Source organism: Monodon monoceros, unplaced genomic scaffold, assembly GCF_005190385.1.
Source record: "Monodon monoceros isolate NGI ecotype Baffin Bay Population unplaced genomic scaffold, NGI_Narwhal_1 Super_Scaffold_6, whole genome shotgun sequence".
NCBI lineage: Eukaryota > Metazoa > Chordata > Mammalia > Artiodactyla > Monodontidae > Monodon > Monodon monoceros.
In genome coordinates, this window is record NW_021703783.1 from 93,841,427 (window position 1) to 93,866,937 (window position 25,511).

A 25,511-nucleotide genomic window follows, 5' to 3' on the forward strand; every position below is an offset into this window, starting at 1 on the left:
TTTACCTTGAGGGATGCTATGCTCTGCATAGCCTGTCTCCTCTAATGGAAACAATGTCTATTTTCATTCAATTAATTTCCTAGCTTTCACCCTCCTTTTTCCAGGAGGCATAAAACCAAATCTAGGAAAGGAGTGGACCTATCTTGCCTAGAGACCTGCCTTTTTTTTTTTTTTTTTTTTTTGCGGTACGCGGGCCTCTCACTGTTGTGGCCTCTCCCGCTGCGGAGCACAGGCTCCGGACGCGCAGGCTCAGTGGCCGTGGCTCACGGGCGCAGCCGCTCCACGGCATGTGGGATCCTCCCGGACCGGAGTACGAACCCGTGTCCCCTGCATCGGCAGGCGGACTCCCAACCACTGCGCCACCAGGGAAGCCTGAGACCTGCCTTTTTTGCAGTGAAGACTTTTAAGAGCTAAACTTAAAGCACTAGCTTGTATTGTCTTTTTCAAACTTAAACCAATCCTTCCTCTCTGTGAGGTTCACACTGTCTTCTATAGCCAGCAAATAACACAACTCTACCTGTATATTATCTCTCTGAATTTGAATGTGACAATCATGTGCAACTGTGTTTGGGTCCTCAACATTCTGTAGGGTGAGCACAAGGTATAGATGAATGGTGGGGAGTCAAGACGAGAGGAAGAGAGGTCAGCAGGCCCTTGGAGTCATTCAAGTAAAATGATGACTGGAACTAGAACAGCAAGGTCACACCAAGATGGAGGGAAGTGAGAAGATTTGAGTGACAGAGCAGTGTGGGAATCATAAAATATCACAGCTGAAAGAAACCTAAGAGTTCTTCTCGTTCTTCCTTCAAACAGATATGGAAACAAGTCTAGAAAGCATAACCGTCTTGCCCAAGGTTGTACACTTAGTTACCAAGCAGAACAGGGCCTAGACCTCAGTGCTTGTTCCCCTGCTTCACGCCATTCCTATTGTAGTCGTGCTTTAAAAGTATATATATATCTGGTGGTCCAGTGGTTAAGACTCCACATTCCCAATGCAGGGGACACGGGTTCGATCCCTGGTCATGGGAAGATCTTGCATTATGCTTGGTGCACCCTAAAAAAAAAGATTTAAAAAAATACATATATTTCTGAAATCAGCATACATCTTACAACTGATGTCCGTTTATTTGGCAACTTTTTTTCCTTCAAGTTACACTTTAAAATGGTGCATTTTACAACTGACAACATCTTAAATTTGATGAAATATGGTAGGTGGTCCAGAAGATGTTAACATCCTTCTGTTTGAAGCCCTCTGGTGCTATTGGTGAAGTTTAAAGGAAATAAGAATACATACAACATTTTAGTCTTAAAAGCAATTCTGGTATAACGTATCCCACCTGATCTTCACAGTCACCCTTTGGAGTAAGCAGGGCAGGTATGATGCGTGCCACAGAGACAAAAGGCTCTCTCCATCTTGGAGCTGGAACAGACTCACACAGGGTCGAAATTCCCCCTTTGACTTCCTGACCCAGCAACGCACCCTTTCCTGGATGCTGCCTCGCAAGAAATCGGCTCTGATCCCAGGCTTTCTTTGGTGGAAGTAAGTTCTGCTTGCCTTAGGAGAAGCAAGGAATCGTTCTGGACCCTTTCTCCAAAGGGCAACAGCTTCCTGACTCAGGCCAGGGAGGGCGTAGGAAAATTCCACTTTTAATTTTGATTCCCAACAGGACCAATTCAAGTTCATACCCGTGGGCGGCGGGGCAGCCACATAGGGGCCAAGACGGCGAATCGCTGTCGAGGAGGCCACTCATCACTCACTCCTCTGCGCTCCGGGGGTGGAGTCAACTCCCTGGACCCTCCCCCTTCCCCATCAGGGCTGTCTCGACCTTGACTCCGCCTGGTCCTCTGACCAAGGCCCCTCACGTGACCAGCCGCTTCAGTCCCTTACGCCATAATCTCCGCCCTCCCCTTCAGAGCCCCACCCAACAGCTTGGCGCAGGCCCCGCCCCTTCCCATCTGTGGGGCGGCAGGAGCGGCCCTGGGGCAGGATGGCAGTGAACCAGAGCCACACCGAGAACCGTCGCGGGGCCCTCATCCCCTTCGGCGAAAGGTGCGTGAAAGGAAGCCTGCGGAGCGGTCAGAGGAGGCAGCAGATGCACGGGGAACTGGCGGCTCGCAAACTCTCAGCGCATCAGACTTTCCCGCCTTTTCCGCGTGCGCAGCGGGCGTGGCTCCGCCCCGACGCTAGGGCGCTTGCTGCCTCACGGGTGTTCGGAATGTGAAGGCGGCAGCGGGGGCCGTTGCACGTGTGAAGGGCGCGTGCTCAGGGAGCGAGGCGCGTGCTGCCTCAGAAGAAAGGTGGAAGTGCAGTGGTGGGAGTGGGGAGTCGCACCGACCCTCCGGGTCGCTTGCGGCTGCTGTTAGTGCGCTACCTTTGTAGAGTGACGGGAACAAGGTGCCAGGCTTCTGGGAGGTAGAAGAGGCATGAGTGTCTTTGGAATCTTTCTGGAAGGATCCCGAACTGTCAGGGGCCTCTCCTCACTCTCAGAACTTCGAAAAGCCCTCTCTCGTCTTCGCCCCAACCAAGGAGATGACTGGTCTTACTTTTTTCTAAAGATCAGGACAGGAAGAAGACGCGTCTAGGAAGAATGACGCTCTCTTGCCTCCCTCCCATGGCGGCCTTGGGGTTTGCACCGATCGCTCTGTGTGGTGCTAGCGGTGACCACCGCTCGCCCCTCTCCTCTCGCCTCTGTCAGGCTCAGCCCGGAGCTGCCCATTTTCACCTCCCCACCTAACACCTCGACTCTGCCCCACTCCCCTCCTTCATCCCCCGCCCCCATTTTTCCAGAGGCCTGCTCCAGCTCTCCGGCACTTCTTAAAGGTGCTCCTCTCTGCTCCGGTTTGCCCTCGTTTTCCTTTGCGCTCGCCTAGCAGTGAGACTCTGAAACCCAGGGCTGTGCTCAGGTGAGGCAGAGCACACCTAGGTCGCTTTGAATGCATCTGTCAGGAAGACCATTTAAGTCAGTACCAAACGCTGATGTCCAGATCTTTTTTCTATGCTTCCTTCCCCAGAATATTTTCTTGACAGATTTATACGCGCCGTCAAGGCGGCAGGTTCTCCCTTGCTCCTGAAGGACCGCTGCTGTTTGTTCAGTTTTGTAGTAGGAGATGATTGCCCACCATTCTGACCGCGTGCACACTGGCCTAGAGAACACTGACCTGTGTGCCTGTGGCTCTGTGCCTTGAAGCCACTTCTAATCTGGTGTTCGGGTGTCTTCTCATTCAGGCTACGAGTTTGTCTGTCTGCTTTTCTGTTTGTGTGCTGGAGGCAGGGAATGACGCATGGTTTTAAAAAATTGCAACATATACTGATTTTATGGTCCTTTGATTACCTTTGTGGGGTCCCTTGTGTGCTCTTGAATGGTTAACCATAGCCGAGCACTGTGCAAGGGCCTTGTAGTTACAACTGCTCTATCTGCAATAAGGATCAGTGCTAGTTTCCTCATTTCACAGGTGGGAAAACTGAAAGAGAAGTAATTTGCTTAAAATCACATGGCCAGTGCATGTGGGAGAGCTCTGAACTTAGGTACTATGCATTCACTTCTCTACTCTGGCTGCCCAAAGGAAAAGGACTGCTTCTCTTCTTTCTTCTCAGCAAAGAAGTCTCTGTAGGTGCTCTGGCTTCCTGGATAAAAACCACTTTAAAGAAATAGCTTGAGAGGGAGAAGATTGGTTATATTTTGACTTCTCTGGACTATTCACAATACACAGTTGAGAAATTCATCACAGCTTGGCTGTGTTGTGTGGAGATTTTTTTCTGATCCCAGCTGAAAAGTCATAAATGTGTGGGCCAGACTCTACTGGTAAAAAGGGAAGACATTGAGTTTTGTTTTTTTTTAAATCCATATTCAAAAATGTGTGCAGGTAAAACCATGTAGAAAAATTGGGAAAAATTTTAAATTACCCCAAATTCCTACATCCAGTGCTTTTTACATTTTGGTATGTATCCTTCTGTACTTTCCCCTGTGGAAATATACACACCTTCCCCTGTCAGACTGCTTTGTAACTTGTTTTTCTCATTTACCAATGTATTGGGGATGCTTTCCAGTGTCGGTACCTACATCATTATTTTCAATGTCTTGTACTGCAGTATGCATACATATTTGCTCCAGCCCGTATCTGGGATAGTCTGATTTTTTTTTTTTTTTTAAAAGGAGGATATATTCTTTCTTTTTTTTTTTTTTTGTCTGCATTGGGTCTTCGTTGCTGCGCACAGGCTTTCTCTAGTTGCGGCGAGTGGGGGCTACCCTTCGTTGTAGTGTGCAGGCTTCTCATTGCGGTGGTTTCTCTTATTGCGGAGCATGGGCTCTAGGCATGCGGGCTTCAGTAGTTGTGGCACGCAGGCTCAGTAGTTGTGGCTCGCAGGCTGTAGAATGCAGGTTCAGTAGTTGTGGTGCATGGGCTTGGTTGTTCCACAGCATGTGGGATCTTCTAGACCAGGGCTGGAACCTGTGTCCCCTGCATTGGCAGGCGGATTCTTAACCAGTGCGCCACCAGGGAAGTCCCAGATAGTCTGATTTTAATTTGTCATTGCTATAAACATTGCTGCAGTGAACTTTTTAAAGATGTATCTTTGCCCACCTGTCAGAATCTTTCTTTCAGATATATTCCTGAAAGTGGAATTGTGGGATCAGAGGACACAGACTTTTAAAAAAATTTTTTTAAAAATATTTTTAATATGAAAGATCTTGTCAAAATATTAAAAATATTTTATATTTAATATATTTATACACAGAAATATATTTATTGCAAAATTACCCTACAGAATTGTATCAAATTACATTCCTTTTAATACTTTGAGTGCCCAATGCCAACACCCTGTGTTAATCTTTGATAGCTCTGCCAGTCTGATCATGGAATCTGAATACTGATATCTTTTTTTAAAGCTTAATTGCTAGTGAAATTATTTTTGTCTTATGGTTATTGACTATATGTATTTGGTAAATTTTCTTGGTTCATAAATGTTCTCCATTTTTTTGCTAAGTTGTTCATTTTTTAATAAATATATTTATTTATGTATTTATTTATTTATTTTTGGCTGTGTTGGGTCTTTGTTTCTGCTCGTGGGCTTTCTCTGGTTGTGGCGAGCAGGGTCTACTCTTCGTTGCAGTGTTCAGCCTTCTCATTGCGGTGGCTTCTCTTGTTGCAGAGCACGGGCTCTATGTGTGCGGGCTTCAGTAGTCGTGGCACGTGGGCTCAGTAGTTGTGGCCCATGGGCTTAGTTGCTCCACGGCATGTGGGATGTTCTTGGACCAGGGATCGAACTCGTGTCCCCTGCATTGGCAGGCAGATTCTTAACCACTGCGCCACCGGGGAAATCCCAGTTGTTCATTTTTTGTGTGGTAAAAAGCACATAACAAAATTTACCATCTTAGCCACTAAAAACATAAAAATTGTATATATTTAATACAACATCTCCCCATTTCCCCCATCCCATCAGCCCCCAATAACCACTGTTCTACTCTCTGCTTCTGTGAATTTGAATTTTTTTTTTAGATTCCACATGTAGGTGAGATCATATAGTATTTGTCTTTGTCTGGGTTATTTCACTTAGCATAATGTCCTCAAGATTCACCCATGTTGTAACATATGACAAGATTTCCTTCCTTTTTAAGGCTGAATAATATTCCATTTTACTCATATAAGACATTTTGTTTCTCCATTCATTCATTGATAGACTTTTATGTTGCTTCCACCTCTTGGCTGTTATGAATAGTGCTGCTATGAACGTGAGTGTGCAAATATCTCTTTGAGACCCTGCCTTCAATTCTTTTCGATATATACCCAGAAGTGGGGTTGCTGGATTATGGAGTAGTTCTATTTTTAATTTTTGAGGAGACTCCATACTGTTCCATAGTTGTCGCACCATTTTACAATCCCACCAAGAGTGCACAAGAGTTCCAATTTATCGACATCCTAGGCAACACTTTTCTTTTTTCAATAGTAGCCATCCTAATAGGTGTGAGGTGATATCTCATTCATGGTTTTGATTTGCATTCCTTTGATGATTAATAATGTTGAACATCTTTTCATATCTTTTAGCCATTTATATATCATCTTTGGAGAAATGTTTATTTAAGTCCTTTGTCCATTTTTAAATCGGTTTGGTTTTTTTTTGGTGTTGTTGAGTTGTACGAGTTCTTTACATATTCTGGATATTAACCTCTTATGGTTTGCAAATATTTTCCCCCATTCTATAGGTTGACATTGCACTCTGTTGATTGTGTCCTTTGATGCACAAAAGTTTTCAAGTCTGATATAGTCCCATTTGTCTACTTTTGCTTTTGTTGCCTGTGCTTTTGGTGTCATATGCAAGAAATTGTTGCCAAGTCCAGTGTCATGAAAATTTTCACCTATGTTTTCTTCCAGAAGTTTTGTAGTGTTAGAGCTTACGTTTGGTTCTTTAATCCATTTTGAGTCGAATTTTTAAGATGGTGTAAGTTAAAGGTCCAACTTCATTCTTTTGCATGTGGATATCTAGTTTTTCCAACATCATTTGTTGAAGAGACTGTTCTTTCCCCATTGAGTGGTCATAGCACCCTTGTTGGAGATCATTTTACCATAGAAGTGGTGAGAGTGGGCATCCTTACCTTTTTCCAGATCTTAGAAGAAATGCTTTCATCTCTCACCATTGAGTGTGATGTTAGCTGTAGGTTTTTCATAAATGGCTTTTATTATTTTGGGGTAGTTTCCTATGATTCCTAGTTTGTTGAGTGTGTTTATCATGAAAGAGTGTAAAATTTTGTCAAATGCTTTTTCTGCATCAGTTGAGATGATCATGTGGTTTTTTGTACTTCATTTTGTCACTGTGGTATATTACATTGATTGATTTTCTTAAAAAAAAATCTCTGTTTTTAAAAAAATTTATATTAAGTTTGATCCTTTTCCTAACCTGTCCCTATTCTCTCCACAGCCCCCCAGCCTGGCCCCTTGCCTCTGGCAACACCCTACTTCTCTGTTTCTTTGAGTTTGACTTTTTAAGGATTCCACATATAAGTGATTCCATGCAGTATTGTCTTTCTCTGTGTGGCTCTCTCTCTCTCTCTCTCTCTCTCTCTCTCTCTCTCTCTGTCCATATATATCTATCTATCTCACATCTTCTTTATCTGTTCATTCATTGATGGACACTTACATGGTTTCCATATCTTGGCTATTATGAATAATGCTTCAATGAACATGGGAGTACAGATACTTGTTTGCTATCCTATTTTCATTTCCTTTGGATATATACCCAGAAGTGGGATTGCTGGATCATAAGGTAGTTCTATTTTTATTTTATTGATTGACTTTCATATCTTAAACTATCTTTGCATTCCAGGGATAAATCCCAGTTGGTCATGGTGTATAATCCTCTTAATGTGTTGTTATATTCAGTTTACTAGTATTTTTTTTTTGAGGATTTTTTACATGAGTATTTTTCTGTTTTTTCTTATTGGAAGTTTTTTGACTACTGATTCAGTCTCTACCTGTTATAGGTCTATTCCAATTTTCTTCCTTTAGTCAATTTCAGTAGTTTTTTCTAGGAATTTACCCATTTTATCTATGTTATCTAATTTGTTGCCATACAATTGTTCATATATTCTCTTATAATCTTATTTTAAAATCTCTGTAAGGTCTGTGATAACATCCCCACTTTCTTGCTTTTTTTAAAATGTTATTTATTTATTTTTGGCTGTATTGGGTCTTTGTTGCTGCACGCAGGCTTTCTCTAGTTGCAGTGAGCGGGGGCTGCTCTTTGTTGGGGTGCACAGCCTTCTCATTGCAGTGGCTTCTCTTGTGGAAGAGCACAGGCTCTAGGCAAGTGGGCTTCAGTAGTGTGGCTTGCAGGCTCAGTAGTTGTGGCACACAGGCTTAGTTGCTCTGCGGCATGTGGGATCTTCCTGGACCAGGGCTTGAACCCATGTCCCCTGCATTGGCAGGTGGATTCTTTTTTTTTTTTTTTGCGATACGCGGGCCTCTCACTGTTGTGGCCTCTCCCGTTGTGGCCTCTCCCGTTGTGGAGTACAGGCTCCGGACGCGCAGGCCCAGCGGCCATGGCCCACGGGCCCAGCTGCTCCGCGGCATGCGGGATCTTCCCGGACCAGGGCACAAACCCGTGTCCCCTGCATCGGCAGGCGGACTCTCAACCACTGCGCCACCAGGGAAGCCCTGGCAGGTGGATTCTTAACCACTGCGCTACCAGGGAAGCCCAACATCCCCACTTTCATCCACAGTTTTAGTAATTTGAATTTTCTTTTTTCCTTGGTCAGTTTAGCTAAAGATTGGTACATTTTGTTGATCTTCACAGTGAAATAACTTTGGTTTCATTGATTCTATTTTTCTATTCTTTATTTCATTTATCTGCATTGTAATCTTTATTATTTCCTCCCTACTGCTAGCTTTGGGTTTCATTTGCTTTTGTTTTTCTAGTTCCCTTAGGTGGAAAGTTAGATTATTAATTTGAAATCTCTCTTTTAAAAAATGTAGGCATTAAAAGCTATAAATTTCACTCTTAAGCACTGCTTTTGCTGCATCTAAATAATTTTGGTATGTATGCTTTTGCTTTCATTTAGATCGAAGTATTTTCTAATTTCACTTATGATTTCTTCTTTGACCCATTGGTTGTTTAAGAATGTGATGTTTAGGGCTTCCCTGGTGGCTCAGTGGTTGAGAGTCCGCCTGCCGATGCAGGGGACACGGATTCGTGCCCTGGTCCGGGAAGATCCCACATGCCACGGAGCGGCTGAGCCCGTGAGCCATGGCTACTGAGCCTGCGCGTCCGGAGCCTGTGCTCCGCAACGGGAGAGGCCACAACAGTGAGAGGCCCGCATACTGCAAAAAAAAAAAAGAAGAATGTGATGTTTAATTTCCATATATTTGTTACTTTGTCAGATATCCTTCAGTTATTGTTTTCTAATTTCATTCCATTGTAGTCGTAAAAGATATTTTGTATGATTGCAGTCTTCATAAATTTCGTGAGACTTGTTTTGTGGCCCAACATATGGTCTATCCTAGAGACTGTTCCATGTGCACTTGAGAAGAATGTGTATTCTACCTTTGTGGGGGGAGTGTCCTTATATGTTAGGTCTAGTTGAATTTTGTTAGATGTATCCATGCTTATCATTGTTGTATCTTTTTGATGATTAACCCTTTTATTATTATAGAAGATTCCTCTTTGTCTTGTAATAATTTGTTTTCACACACACTGTATTTTATTTTTACAAGAGATAAATAAGTCTATGTTTTTCTGATATTAGTATAGCCACTTCAGCTCTCTTTTGGTTACTGTTTCATGGAGTATCTTTTTCCATCCTTTTACTTTCGACCTATTTGTGTCTTTAGATCTCAAGTGAGTTTTTGTAGACAGTCTATAGCAGTAATATGTTTTAAAAAAATATATTCTACCATTCTCTGCCTTTTAATTGGAGACTTTAATCCATTTAATTTAATGTAATTATTGATAAGGAAGAATTTAACTTCTGCTCTTTTGCTATTTGTTTTCTATATTTCTTATATCATTTTTGTTCCTCAATTCCTCCATGAGTGCTTTTTTGTGTTTAACAGATATTTCTTAGTGTACCATCTTTATCTCTCTTCATTTCCTTTGCTGCATGTATTTTAGTTATCTTCTTTGTGGTTGCCCCACAGATTATGTTTAACATCTTAATTTATAACAATCTAGTTCAAATTAATACCAACTTAGTTTTAATTATATGCAAAAACTTTACTCCTACATAGCTCTGCCCTCTTATATTGTGATTGTCACAAATTACATCTTTATACATTGTGTGCTCATCATTATATATTTATAATTATTGTTTTATGCAATTGTGTTTTAAATCATATAGGATGAAATGAAATGAACAAACCCAAAATTCATTAATATTGATTTTTAATTTACCCATGTAATTATCTTTCCCAGTGTTCTTTATTTCTTTGTGTTGATTTCATTTACTGTCCAGTGTCTTTTTATTTCAGGCAGAAGGACTTCCTTTAACATTTCTTATAGTTCAGATCTAGTAGTGATAAACTCTGTCAGTTTTTGTTCACTTGGTAATGTTTTAATTTTTCCTTAATTTTTGAAGGATAGTTTGGCCAGATTTAGAATTCTTGGTTGACAATTTTTTTTTCCTTTTAGCACTTTGAATATTTCATCCCATTACCTCCATATTTTCTGGTGAGAAGTTAGCTGTTTGTCTTATTGAGGATTCCTTGTGCATGATAATTTTCTTCTCTTGCTGCTTTCAAGATTCTCTGCATTTGGCTTTCAACAGTTTGATTGCAATGTGTCTCAGTGTGGATCTCTTTGAGTTTATCCTACTTGGAGTTTGTTGAGCTTGGATGTGTAGATTCATGTATTTCATTAAATTTGGGAAAATTGTGGACATCATTTGTTCAAAAATTCTTTATTCCCCCTTTTTTCCTCTCCTCTCCTTCTGCCAGTCGCATAATACATATGTTGGTATGTTTGATTGTGTTCCACAGGTCTGTTAGACTCTGTTCCTTTTTCTTCATTCTTTTTTCTTTCTGTTACTCAGGTAGTAACTATTCATCTCAATTGACCCATCTTCAAGTTCACTGATTCTTCTGCCTGCTGAAATATGCCATTAAGTCCCCCACTACTGAACTTTTTATATCAGTTATTATAGTCTTCAACTCCAGAATTTCTGTTTGGTTCCTTTTTATAATTTCTATCTTTTTATTTTTGTATTCTCTACACGATGAGACATTGTTTTCATCCTTTTCCTTAAGTTATTAAGTCATTGTTTCTTTTAACTTTTTGAATATATTTTAAATAGTTTATTTAGAGTCTTTGTCTAGTGAATCTAATTTCTTGGCTTCCTAAGGGGCAGTTTCAATTAATTTTTTAAAATAAATTTATTTATTTATTTATTTATGGCTGCTTTGGGTCTTCATTGCTGCGTGCCGGCTTTCTCTAGTTGAGTTGAGCAGGGGCTACTCTTCGTTGCAGTGTGCAGGCTTCTCATTGTAGTGGCTTCTCTTTTTGCGGAGCATGGGCTCTAGGCATATGGGCTTCAGTAGTTGTGGCTCACGGGCTTCAGTAGTTGTGGCTCGTGGGCTCTAGAGTGCCTGCTCAGTAGTTGTGGCGCACGGGCTTAGTTGCTCTGTGGCATGTGGGATCTTCCCGGACCAGGGCTTGAACCCATGTCCCCTGCATTGGCAGGCAGATTCTTAACCACTGCACCACTAGGGAAGTCCCATACTTTCTTGTTTCTTTGCATGCCTCATGTTTTTCTTTTGTTGAAAACTGGACATTTTTAAAAATTATAATGTGGCAACTCTGGAAATCAGACTCTCCCTCTTCCACAGGGTGTTGTTGCATGTTGTAGTTATTGTTTAATGATTTTTCTGAACTAATTTTTTTTTTTTTTTTGCGGTATGCGGGCCTCTCACTGTTGTGGCCTCTCCCGTTGCGGAGCACAGGCTCCGGATGCGCAGGCTCAGCGGCCATAGCTCACAGGCCCAGCTGCTCCGCGGCATGTGGGATCTTCCCGGACTGGGGCATGAACCCGTGTCCCCTGCATCAGCAGGCGGACTCTCAACCACTGCGCCACCAGGGAAGCCCCGTGAACTAATGTTGTAAAGTCTATATTCTTTGTTATGTGTGGCTAATGACATGTGTGGCCTCTTTTATGTTAATTTAGAGGCTAGCTAGTGATTTGACAGTTTACTTGTATGTTTGGAACAACAACAACAAAATCTCAGCCTTTGCAGATGGCGTGTGTGTGTGTGTGTGTGTGTGTGTGTTGGAGCCTGTCTTTATCACTCAGCTAGGCAGTTTAAAACTCTGTCTTAGCTTTCACTGCCTGCTTGAGCAGAGCCTCACTGTCAACCAGAGGTAACAGTTTTGGGGCCTTCTCAGGTTCTTCTGAGCATGAACTCAGCCCTGAAAATGTATGTGTGGTGCTTTCTAGATTCCCATGAACATGTCAGAGGTTTTCAAAGCCTTTATTCCTCAAAGTATCTCATTTCCCAGTCTTTCCTTCCTCACTTTTCAGTTTTTTTATTGTTAGCCCAAAATGTCATTCTTTGCCCCAGATAGCAGCTCTAACACATTTGCCTTGAAATGTTTTTGACAAATGTGCCCTAGGTAGCTGCCTAAGTCCTAAGAGAGTTCTGAGTTAGGCACATGCCCTTAGAGCTAGTCCTCCAGGAAGCCACTGGACAGGTCAAAACAGACAACCACAATAAGGTCTGTTCTCCTCCCCCCAGGAGTGGGCACCTATACTGAGAATATGGGTGGTTGTTGTCAAGGCTGTTGCCAAACTGGGGAGTGGAGGATAGTACTAGGGTAAGTTAAAGTGCACAAAACTCCCTTATTGACATTCAACTATTTTTTTCTTGATTAAACATTCCCCTAGTTGCTATAAACTTTTGATTAGATTCTAGAGCTCTAGGCTGACATTTAGAGTTCCTTATTCCACCATTTTTGCTGACATCCTATTTTTTCATAGTCTCTTAAAAAGCCCTTTTTATCCATACACCACCATCCTAGTTCCAGTTCTCATTACCTCATATCGGAACATTTTTAGGAACTCTTAAATGGATCCCTCTGACATACCACCACTTCCTTGATCATGTGACTTCCCTGCTGAGACAGCTGCAAGTCACAGTTCTGCCTTGCCTATTGAATGATGTCTCCAAGCTCTAGTCCCAGCATGATTCCAGCTTTATCTCACTATTCCTCCCAGTCTCGCTTCCATGCTGTTTTGATGACTCCACACAGGTAGGCTGCTCCCAAGTACGCAGTTTTCTTTCCACTGCATACCTCCATTAATGCTGTTTGCTCCCCATCAGGATTTTCCCCTACCCTCACTTCTGCCCACTGAAACACTATTCATCTCTTAAGAATTGGCTCAATGGGACTTCCCTGGTGGTCCAGTGGTTAAGACTCTGCACTCCCAATGCAGGGGATCCCTGGTTGGGAAGGTAAGATCCTGCATGCTGCACGGCATGGCCTAAAAAAAAAAAGAATCAGCTCAAATGTCAACCTTTCTGTAAAGTCATTCCTAATTACTTCAACCAAGAGCTAATCTCTCCTTCCACCAAACTGCCATGATATTTTTGTTCCATTTATGTGATGTATGTCATATATTTCTTGCATTATTACCTATATTCATGTTTTCATTCACTCATTCTTTCAATATTTAGTAGCACCCACTTATATATTTATAATTTATATATATAAATTGCTAAGAAAGGGAAAAAACTCAGTAGGATTCTATGAGTAAGAATAGGATGAGCCCAAGTTTTTCAGGTTAGGAGTGCAGGGAGAACATGACAGACAGAGGGAACATGTCAGAGGTTCGGGAGCATTCTGCGTGTGCCTAACATTCTTTACCAGAGTCCAAGAAACATTTCCGTTAACAGAGTGCTTTATACCAACTGCACAAGAAGTAGGAGAATTAATGAATATACATTAAGAATAGAATTAGGTTTGATAAGAAAGAAGAACCCAATGGGACTTCCCTGGTGGTCCAGTGGTAAAGAATCCACCTTCCAATGAAGTTGAAGGGGGGTTCGATCCCTGGTTGGGGAACTAAGATCCCACATGCTGTGGGGCAACTAAGTCCATGAGCCTCAACTAGAGAGCCCTCGTGCCGCAGTGAAGAGCCTGTGAGCCACAATGAAAGATAACGAGTGCCACAGCTAAGACCCAACGCAGCCAAAAATAATTAATTAATTAATTAATTAATAAAAGAGTGGGGGAACTAATTTTTTTAAAAAAAGAACCCAATGATAAAGAAGATGAATAAGTGTGAATTGTCAGAATAAGATCATTTGAATTCCTATCTATTTTAATAAAATAGTAGTAGCAGTAGCAGCAGCAAGTAACTTTTATTAAAATCTCCCTCCAGGCTAGAAACTATGCTACTAGCTCTGTTTGTATAATTTTATATAGATTCTAAATTGTGTGCTGTCTGCCCTGTCTTTTCTGCAGTGTCTTGAAGCAGAGTCAGGATGTGGACCTCTCCTTCCTACAGCAACCAGTGGGATATGATCTCTTTAATGGTACAACAAGAGGAACATTGTTTCTCACTTCATACCGGGTAATTTCTGCTTCTACTTTGATCTGATTAACTCTGCATTTTTCCTTAAAATGGAGAGAGGTTAAACATTGACTTTCAAAGTATTTTAAACCGTTTCTCCTTTGAGATTTTCCATGTTGAAGTGTGATGGAAGAAAATTGGTTATGCTTCTCAATTAGGCCAGAATGCCAAAGCAGCCTTAACTTCAGAATTGCTCTTATATGTCTCAATCCATGGATAAACTGCATTCCTTTTCCAAAGTTTCTTTTCTCTCTTAGGTGATCTTCGTGACTTCACACTTAGTCAATGACCCCATGCTTTCTTTTATGATGCCATTTGGTCTGATGAGTAATTGCACCATTCAACAACCAATCTTTGCCCCCAACTACATTAAAGGAACCATTCAGGCAGCTCCGGATGGTAAGTGTCCCCCCTCAGAAGTGTATTTTTTCTCGAAAGCTTCCAGAAGGTTTAAGATTCAGACTTGGCCCCTGCTTCATTGGGTAGTGCTTCTCTTAGTGTTTGTGGCAGTCCTTCTGTTACAGCATGCCAGCCTCTTAGTGAGTGTGTGCCATTTCTTCCTCCAGGTGGCTGGGAAGGACAGGCTATTTTTAAATTATCCTTCAGAAAAGGAGGTGCCATTGAATTTGCCCAGCTGCTGATGAAAGCTGCCTCTGCTGGTGAGCGATGCTTATAAAATTATCAAGCGCTTTGGGGTTTGGGGGCCTGTGTAATTGAAGTGAGACTGTTAGCTAGTGAAGACTTCTGGCCTCTGTGGTCAGGCGGTTGATGTTTGCACATGTATTCAGCGGGCATTTCCTGAGCCTACTGACTATGTGCCAAGTAACATACTACGTGCTAGGAACACAAGATTTAGTCCCTCCCTGTCCTGAAGGAGTTTGCAGTCTAATGGGAGCTTACCGTCAGACACCTGAACAGCTAATTATACCTGATAGTCTTTTGTCCATTTAAGTGCCGGTCTCATGTATCACTGAGTAGTCTTGTTTTCGGTGGCGTGGCCTTGGCTCTTCTTCCTCTGGCATGGCTTTTTGTCTTCTCTCCTTTCTGACTTTGCCTTTGCTTCTCTTAGGTTTAATTCCCATCTTCCATGGGACTAAAGCATGGGAAGAGGTACCATCAAGCCCTGCAGCACTGATCTAATGGATGTACCAGAGGATACAAATAATCTTTTTATGTTATATTTTAATTCAATCTAGCCTCACTTTATATCCCTTATTCTCTCACCTTTTGTACTCCAATCCAACTGGGTTTCTTTGTGCCTTGCTCTCGCATCTCTGAGCCTTCATGCTATTTGCTCTGTCTGGAATGCTCTTCCCCTTTCTCCCTTGCCTTCTCCACCCCCAACTCCAGTCTAGTTGAGACAAACACAGTCCAGTAGAGATAGACATATGCAAATATATTATCCTATCTTATGGCATGTGCTGTAATAGAGGCATGGGCAAAGTTCTGGGGACACACAGACGAATGTAGTGAATTTTCTACCTTAGAAGACTGACTGGATCATGATGCTATAGACCATAGTCAAGTGTATAAGAGATAGTCTAGGGAATTCCCTGGCGGTCCAGTGGTTAGGACTCGATGCTTTCAGTGGTTGGGGATTGGCCCGGGTTCCATCCCTAGTCAGGGAGCTAAGATCCCGCTAGCCACGTGGCCAAAAAAAAAAAAATTATTATAAGCGGTAGTCTAAATTGGAGAGGAATTGAGTTCAACTTTAGACATAGTAATTAATACTAGCTAACATTTATTGAATGCTTATCATATACTAGGCAGTGTTCCAAGGCCTTTACATGTGTTAATTTATTTAATCCTCACAAAAACTTATGATGTAGGTTCTATCATTATCCCCAATGTATAGCTAGGGAAACTGAGTCAGTGATGGTTATATAATTTCTCAAGGCTATGCAGTTAGCAAGTGGTGGAGCTGGAATTTGAACCTTAAACATACTCTCTCTCTTTAAACTTTTCATTTTGAAAAAAAATAAGATCTATAGAAAGTTTTAAGAATATTACAATGAACTCACATGGACTTTCATCTAGATTAACCCATTATTAACATTTTCCCACATTTGCTTTTTTAAAAATAATAAATTTATTTATTTATTTATTTTTGGCTGTGTTGGGTCTTCGATGCTGCACGCAGGCTTTCTGTAGTTGCGGTGAGTGGGGGCTACACTTCATTGTGGTGCACGGGCTTCTCATTGCGGTGGCTTCTCTTGTTGCAGAACACAGGCTCTAGGCGCGCGGGCTCAGTTGTGGCGCGTGGGCTTAGTTGCTCCGCGGCATGTGGGATCTTCCCAGACCAGGGCTCGAACCCGTGTCCCCTGCGTTGGCAGGCGGATTCTTAACCACTGCGCCAGCAGAGAAGTCCCCACGTTTGCTTTATGTTATTCTTTTTTTTTTTTTTTCCTGCTTTTGTTTGAACTATTTGGGAGTAAGTCACAAAGATCATTTCCTTCATTTCTAAATATTTGAGTGTGTACCTCCTAAGAACAAGGGCATTCTCTCATCCAACCTCAGTGTGCTCATCAAATCAGAAAATTTAACATTGAAACAATACTATTGATTATTCAAATTCAAATGATTGACCATTACTATTCCTAATTCTAATAGCATTTTTTTTTCCAATCCAGGATCTAATCCCAGATCACATATTGAATTCAGTTGTCCTATTTCTTTGGTCTCCTTTAGTCTGCACTCAGCCTTTCTTTTTGTCTTTCATGACCCTGACATTTTAAAAAGAATACAGCCTTATTGTTTCGTAGAATATCCCTTAATTTGTGTTTGTCTGTTTCCTCATGATTATATTCAGGTCATGTATTTTGGCAGGAATACTGTATAAAAGATGTTGTGTCCTTTTGAGCCTACACTCTTAACCCCTGCACCATATTAAGTGTGAGGTACACAAGCTGCTAGAGGCAGTAGACATGCAGCTTGGAGCTCCAAAGATGCACTGTATCAAGACACTGATTTGGAAATCCTCAGCACATCGGTCATCTCTGAAGCCATGTGAATGATGGGCTCATTCAGTGAATTAAGGATGGTATGCCAAGGGTCCTCAACATTTAAAGGATAGGTAGGGAGGGGTGACCTTCAATGGAGATTGAGAAGGGGCTGATTGAGAGGTGAGAGAAGAATCAAGTGAGTTCATTATCCTGGAAGTCAAGGGAGGAGAAAGGTTCAAGCATTACTGGGTAGTCATCTGTCAGCTGCTGGAGAGATGTTTGGTAAAATGAAGACTGAAAAATGTGCATTGCAGGAGGAAATTTGAGGTTTTTGGCAGAATTATCAAGAGATTTCAGTGAACTGCTGGAGAAGAGGGGTGATGAAGAACCATGTTAGAGAAAATTGAGGAGTAAGAAAATTTGTTGCAGTTACTGTTAAAAATACAGTGCAAATATATAAAGGCCAAGGAGTTCACAAGCTGTACCCAACTGGCAGCTCTTCATGGTCCAGAGGGCAGACAGCATCTGGAAGCCTGACATTGGATAACAGAGTGTCCTACAGACAGAGGGAGTGTAGCTATGAAGAATCCGGGTCAGGGGACACTTGGAAATCCAGTTCCCCTTTGCTACAGATGTCTGGGGAACTCGGGACAATTGCATTCTCGGTCTTGAATTCACTCTTATTTTTGGCCTCACAGTACTGAGGGGGCTTATTTTTAGGATTATGAGATAAGGGTCAGGCAACTTCAGGGGATTCTCTTTGTGCTCTCATTAAGTTCTGCTTCTTGGCCTGCAAAGGAAGGTCAGTGTCTCAGCCATTGCACAGCCACTTGGAAAGGATTTAGGCAACTTATATGAACTTGGCCCAATGTCTGAAACTGCTCTGGGTCTGATTATGTCATGGTTTAGGTGTGGAAGCCTATGCCTACTCCCCTGGCAAGAGTCAGGTCTTGTGAATGGGCTTCCTTGAGGCCTTTGGAATTAATTAAACACCCATCATGCATCATGAGCTGATTATACGACCAGGAGAGATTCCTTTCCCCTCAGCAGAGTTGCTTTGTCAGGGCTCTTCGATTTAAGTTTTTAACAAACATGTATTGAGTACTTATTGTGTGCCAAACACTAGGAGCGACAATTGGGAACACAACAGTGAACGAGACATAAGTACATAGTCCCTGCTTTTGTTAAACTTATGGTCTAGTGAGAGTCATATAAGAAATAAGCAAACGTGTAAGTGAATAAAATAATGACTTATTCTGAAAGGGGATACTAATAGAATATTGAAAGGGAGGGTAACAGGGAAGGATGACAACTTTAGATTCAGAGTGAATTAGTTAAGATAATGCTAGCTATTGAAACAGATAAACCCCAAATTATCAATGGCTTAAAATAATGGATATTACTGCTTATATAAAGGCCAATCAGCAGGGGTGAAAGGGGGCTCTGTTCCACATAGCCCTTCAGGGACCCAGGGTAATAGAGTCTCTGCCATTGTTAACACATGGCTTCCAAGACCTCTTTGGGTAGCGAGCAGAGAGGGGAAGAGAGTAAAGATCTCACCTGGGAAGTTTTCATGGGTCAGGCCTGGAAGCGGTGTACATTACTTCTGGTCATATGCCATAGGCCAGAAATTAGTGTGGCAGGCTGACAATGGCTCCCAAAGATATAATCTGTGTCCTAATCCTCAGAATCTGTGAATGTCACCTTGTTTGTAAAAAAAAAAAAAAAAAAAAAAAGCCTTCTCAGGTATAATTAAGGATCTTGAGATGAGGGGATTACTCTGGATTATTCAACTGGACCCCAAATACCATCAAAAGTGTCCTTTTAAGAGAGAGGCAGAGGGAGACAAACAGAAGTGCTTTCTTTAGTACTGCCATTACATGGGCCTTTAATGGACTTGCCAACTTGATAGAATTCTCACTTGGAAATTTTTTCTGAATACCTATCATGGTAGGTGTTATGCTAGGCCTTCAATAAGCACAGGCAAATATACACAATCACTGCCTTCAAGAAGCATACAGTTGAGGACAAGGGCAATGTATATTTTTAATCTTGTATCCTGGGGACATTGTTGGACACACATGTAAGGTGATGGTTAATACTCTGTTAATTATTTGGTTGCTAGCTGCTGTACATCCGACTTAAAAGAATTAAAGAGTCCCTATTTTGCCAAACTTGTCTTCTCAGCTGCCAGAGGAATTCCACTTAGAAGTGTAAATTACTGGTTCGGCACTTCAGGACTCTATATAATTACTGCACCAGGGGGCATGATGTGCACCCAACAGACGCCTTGTCCAGGTAAGATATGGCATGGAGGTTCTTCCTGGGAGGTGGAAAGGTATGCCAGGGGCTCAAAGATCTATTCACTGCTACCTTGCCTCCAATTCTGCTGCAGAAGAAGCAGCAGAGGTTTGGGGGGCTGGAAAATGGTTGAGTCCATGACTTCATTTCCAGACTAAAACTCAGTGGCAAGTCAGTAAATGACCAGGCTTCCACTTCAGGTTTACTTTTAACTATAATGTACAAATATGGAGCATAGCTGGGCAACTCCCATCAGTGGGAACAGCCACTTCCTGCTTACAGCCTGAGCAGAAACATGTGCTCTTGCCAACTTCCCCCTTCCCCTTTCACACAAGCATAGCCATCATGCTTGTGCCATGCCCTTCAACCTCACTGAGGACTCCAGTCCTCGGCTTTATGCCCTGTACACTTTCCTTTAACCGTCGTGCCTGTCCATAGCTGCTGAGTCATGTTCCCAGGAGACATAGATCAGTGATTCTCAACTACGGTCCACAGTCTGTTGGTGGACCACAAAAAGTCTCCTAACAGGTTACCAACAGACCCCCAAATGCAGGCTGCCTCTTGGGTTCTTCTTGGAGCATGACGTACGTGTCCATCGGCTTATTTAGTTTTGTATACAGCTGAAGGATAGTTATCTATAGTCTTAATAGTTACCTTAGTTTTTAAGGGTTACTAAAATCTAATATTCAAGATCTAAAAGTAAGTGTTGCTAAAGTTTTATAAAAGTGTTTTTGAGTTGAAATTCACATAACGTACAATTAACCATTTTTAAATATACAATTCAGTGGTATTTAGCGTATTCACAATGTTGTACAACCGTCAGCTCTCTCTAGTTTCAAAAGTTTTTCAGGACTTCCCTGGCAGTCCAGTGGTTAAGACCACGCTTCCACTGCAGGGGACGCAGGTTTGATCCCTGGCCGGGGAACTAAGATCCCGCATGCTGCGTGGCGAGGCCAAAAAAAACAAAATAAAACTTTTTCATCACTCCATAAGAATACTCCATACCCACTAAGTAATCATTCCCCATTGTCCCCTCCCCACATCTCTTGGTTTCCTCTAATCTGCTTTGCCTATTCTGTGTATATCACATAAAAGGAGTCAAGCAACATGTGACCTTTGTGTTTGGCTTATCTCACTTAGCATAATATTTTCAAGGTTCATCCAAGCTGTAGCATTATCAGTACTTTATTCATTTTTTGTAACTGACTAATATTCCATTGCATGTATCATAGTTTGTTATCCATTCATCCACTGATGAACATTTGACTTGTTTCCACCTGTTGGTTATTATGAATAATAGCTCCTACAAACATTTGTATATAGGTTTCCAGGTGGACATAAGTTTTCATTTCTCTTGGGTATATACCTACATTTGGAATTATTGGGTCATATGGTAATTTAATGTTTAACTTTTTTGAGGAACCACCAAACTGTTTTCCACAGCAACTGCACTGTTTTGTATTCTCACCAGCAATGTACAAGTTCCTATTTCTCCACATCCTTGCCAATGCTTGTTACTTAACTTTTTTTTGCTTGTTGTTTATATTAAAGCCATCCTAGTGATTGTGAGGAGATATCTCATTATAATTTTAATTTGCATTTCCTTGATGATAAATGATATTGAACATCTTTTCATGTGCTTCTTGGCCATTTGCATATCTTCTTTGGAGATATATCTATTCTAGTCCTTGCCCATTTTTAACTTGGGTAGTTTGTCTTTTCATTGTTTGAGTTGTAAGAGTTCTTTATATATTCTGGATATCCTTATCAGATATGGGACTTGCAAATATGTTGCCCATTCTGTAGGTCATCTTTTACATCTTGAGAATATCCTTTGATGCACAAAAGTTTTAATTTTTGATGAATTTATCTATTTTTTTCTCTTGTTACTTGTGCTTTTGGTATCAAATTAAGAATCCATTGCCAAGTCCAATGTCATGAAGATCTACCCCTATGTTTTCATCTAAGAGTTTTATAATTTTGGCTCTTATATTTCAGTTATTGATTCGTTACGAGTTATTTTTTTTTAATTTTAAAGAATATTTATTTATTTGGCTGCACTGGGTCTTAGTTGTGGCACATGGGATCTTTGTTGCTGCATGCAAGATCTTCATTGCGGCATGCAAGATCTTTTAGTTGCAGCATGCAGGATCTAGTTCCCTGACCAGAGATCGAACCCGGGCCCCCTGCATTGGGAGCATGGAGTCTTAACCACTGGACCACCAGGGAAGTCTCTATGAGTTAATTTTTGTATATGGAGTAAGGTTAGGGTCCAGCTCTGTTCTTTTGCATGTGCTTATCCCGTTGTCCAGGAATCATTTGTTGAAGACACTATTCTTTCCCCACTGGGTGGTCTTGGCACCCTTGTTGAAAATCAATTGGTAATAGATGTTTAGGTTTATTTCTGGACTCTCAGTTCTATTCCCATTGGTATATGAGTCTATCCTATGCCAGTACCACATTGTTTTGATTACTGTAACTTTGTAGTAAGTTTCAAAATAGGGAAGTGTGAGTCCTCCTATTTTGTATTTCTTTTTCAATATTGTTTTGGCCATCCATGGTCCCTTATAGCTCCATATGAATTTGAGAATCAACTTTTACATTTCTGCAAAAAGACCATTAGAATTTTGATAGGGATTGCATTTAATTTGTAGATCAGTTATGGGGGAATTGCTATCTTAATTTAATATTGTCTTCTAACCCATGAACATAGGAACTCTTTTTATTTATGTAGGTCTTCTTTAATTTATCTCAGTAATGTTTTGTAGTTTTCAATGCACAAGTCTTTTTAAAAATATATTTATTTATTTATTTGGTTGCGCTGGGTGTTAGTTGCAGCATGCAGGATCCTCAGTTGTGGCATGCAAACTCTTAGTTGCGGTATGCATGTGGGATCTAGTTCCCTGACCAGGGATCGAAGCTGGGCCTCCTGCATTGGGAGCGTGGAGTCTTCTCAATGCACCACCAGAGAAGTCCCAAAGCACAAGTCTTTTACCTCCTTGGTTACATTTATTCCTAGGTATTTTATTCTTTTGGATGCTATCGTAAATGTAATTGTTTTCTTAATTTCCTTTTTGGATTGTTTATTGCTATAATTATGGTTTTTTAATTAAACTTTTTATTTTGAGATAATTGTAGATTCCCATACGTTTTTGGAAATAATACTGAGATATTCTTTATACCTTTTACCTAGTTTCTCCCACTGGTAACATTTTGCAGAACTATAGTATAATATCACAACCAGGGTATTGACATGGATACAATAAAAATGCAGAACATTTACATTACCACAAGGATCACTTCTGTTTGTCTTTTTATAGCTACACCTACTTCCCTTCCTCCCCCTCCTCTTTAACGCACGGCAACCACTAATCTGTTCTCCATTTCTATAATTTTGACATTTCAAGATTGTTATATAAATGGAATCATGTAGTATGTAAGCTTTGGGGATAGACTTTTTTCACTCAGCATTATTCCTCAAGATTCACCCAGGTTCTTGCATGTATCAATAATTTGTTCCTTCTTTTTGTTGAGTAATAGTTCATGGTATAGATGTACAACAGTTTGTTTAACCATTCAGCAGCTCAAGTATATCTGGGTTGGTTGCAGGTTTTGGTACAGGTTTTTGTGAGAACATAAGTTTTCATTTCTTGCCCATTAGGATGGCTGCTATCAAAAAAAAAAAAACAGTAAACAACAAATGTTGGCAAGTATGTGGAGAAATTGGAATGCTTATGTACTGTTGGTGGGAATATAAAATGGGACAGCCACTGTGAAAAATAGTATGGAGGTTCCTAAAAACATTTTTAATGACCCAGCAATTCCACTTCTGGGTATATACCAAAAGAATAGAAAGCAGGGTCTAAGAGACATTTGTACACCATGTTCATGGAAGCATTATTCACAATAGGTAATAAAATGAGTTAGGAAGTGTTCCCTCATCTTCAATTTTTTGGAAAAGTTTGAGAAGGATTGGTATTAGTTCTTTATGTGTTTAGTAGAATTCAGCAGTGAAACAATCAGGTCCAGGTGTTTTCTTTGTTGGGAGATTTTTTAAATTATTGATTCAGTCTCCTTACTAGGTCTATACAGGTTTTCTATTCCTTCATGATTTAGTGTTATCGGTTTTAGGCTTCTAGGAATTTATCCATTTCTTCTGGGCTATCCAATTTGCTAACATACAGTTGTTCATAGTAGCGTATTATAACCCTTCTTATCTCTGTAGAATCAGTAGTAATGTACCCACTTCCATTTCTAATTTTAATAATTTGAATCTTCTCTTTTTTTTCTTGGTCAGTCTAACTAAAGGTTTCTCAATTTTGTTGATCTTTTCAAAGAACCAGCTTTTGGCTGCACTGATTTTCTCTATTGTTTTTCTATTCTCTTTTTCATTTATCTATGTTCTAATTGTTATTATTTCCTTCCTTCTGCTAGCTTTGGATTTAGTTTGTTCTTCTTTTCTTAGTTCTTTAAGTTTTTAGGTTAGGTTGTTGACTTAGGATCTTTTTTGTTTTTTACTGTGTTTTTAGCTATAAATTTCCCCCTTAGCGTTGCTTTTGCTGCATCCTTTGAGCTTTGGTATATGGTGTTTTTTGTTTGTTTGTTTTAAATATTTATTTATTATGTGGGGTGGTGGTGGGATGAATTGGGAGATTGGGATTGACATATATACACAAATATGTATAAAATAGATAACTAATAAGAACCTGCTGTATAAAATATAAATTAGGGGCTTCCCTGGTGGTGCAGTGGTTGAGAGTCCGCCTGCCGATGCAGGGGATGCGGGTTTGTGCCCCGGTCCGGGAAGATCCCACATGCCACAGAGCAGCTGGGCCTGTGAGCCATGGCCGCTGGGCCTGCGCGTCCGGAGCCTGTGCTCCGCAATAGGAGAGGCACAACAGTGAGAGGCCCACGTACTGCAAAAAATAAAAATAAAAAAAAATAATAATAATTAAAAACAAAAAAAAGCTCAAAAAATTTATTTATTTATTTGGCTTCAGCGGGTCTTGGTTGTGGCATGTGGGATCTTTTAGTTGTGGCATGCAAACTCTTAGTTGTGGCATGTGGGATCTAATTCCCTGACCAGGGATCAAACCCGGGTCCCCTGCATTGGGAGCACCGAGTCTTAGCCACTGGACCACCAGGGAAGTCCCGGTATGTTGTGTTTTCATTTTCATTCATCTCTAAGTATTTTATAACCTCCCTTGTGAGTTCTTCTTTGATCCATTTGTGGTTTAAGAGTGCGGTGTTTAATTTCCACAAATTTATAATTTTTCCAGTTTTACTTCTGTTGTTGATTTGTAAATTCATCCCTTTGTGGTCAGAGAAGCTACTTTGTATGACATCTATCTTTTAAAATCTATCCAGACTTACTTTGTTGCCTAATATATGTTCTATTCTGAAAAATGTACCATGTATACTTGAAAGGAATGTGTATTCTATTGTTGTTGGGTAGAGTGTCATATATTTGTCTGTTAGATCCAGTTGGTTTGTTGTATTTTTTATGTCCTCTATTTCCTTATTTATCTTCTGTCTGGTTGTTCTAGCCATCATTGTGAGTGAAGGATATTGAAGTCTACAACTATTATTGTAGTACTGTCTATTTCTTCCTTCAATTCTGTCAGTTTTTGCTTCATATATGTGATGGTCTGTCATTAGGTGTGTAAATGTTTATAATTGTTATATCCTTTTGCTGTACTGAACATTTTATTAATATGTAATTTCCTTCTTTATCTCGTAATCTTTTTGATGTAAAGTCTATTTAGTCAGATATTAGTATAGCCACTTTTGCTCTCTTTTGGTTACTATTTACGTGGAATATCTTTTTCCAACCTTTTACTTTCATTTTATTTATGTCTTTGTATCTAGAATAAGTCTCTTATACACACAGCATGCAGTTGAATCATGAGTTTTTATTCATTCTACCAATCTCTGTCTTTTGATTGGGGAATTTAATCCACTTACATTTAAAGTAATTACTGATGATGGGGGCCTTACTTCTGTCATTTCACTATTTGGTTTCTATATGCGTTATAGCTTTTTTGACCCTCATTTCCTGCATTACTGTCTTCTTTTGTGTTTAGTTGATTTTGACTCCTGATCTCTCTGACCTCCCTTCTATGTCCCCAGGACCCACGCGGCCTGGATGGGGTGGGTACCGGTCTGGGAGCTCAGCAGGCTCCCCGGCCTGAGTGGGCCAGGCAATCACCCTCCACTC

General features: G+C 40.8%; 1 protein-coding gene across 1 annotated transcript in view; it reads left to right on the top strand.

The window, feature by feature from the left end:
* The first annotated feature begins 1,988 nt into the window (after window positions 1-1,988).
* The window catches only part of WBP2NL (WBP2 N-terminal like), a 34,479-nt gene continuing 10,956 nt past the window's right edge, over window positions 1,989-25,511 (top strand). Inside the window, exons 1-5 of the mRNA XM_029205697.1 lie at window positions 1,989-2,050; window positions 13,943-14,051; window positions 14,309-14,450; window positions 14,618-14,710; window positions 19,181-19,291. Of these exons, the coding sequence (XP_029061530.1) occupies window positions 1,989-2,050; window positions 13,943-14,051; window positions 14,309-14,450; window positions 14,618-14,710; window positions 19,181-19,291 (517 nt within the window). The remainder of the gene's footprint in view (window positions 2,051-13,942; window positions 14,052-14,308; window positions 14,451-14,617; window positions 14,711-19,180; window positions 19,292-25,511) is intronic.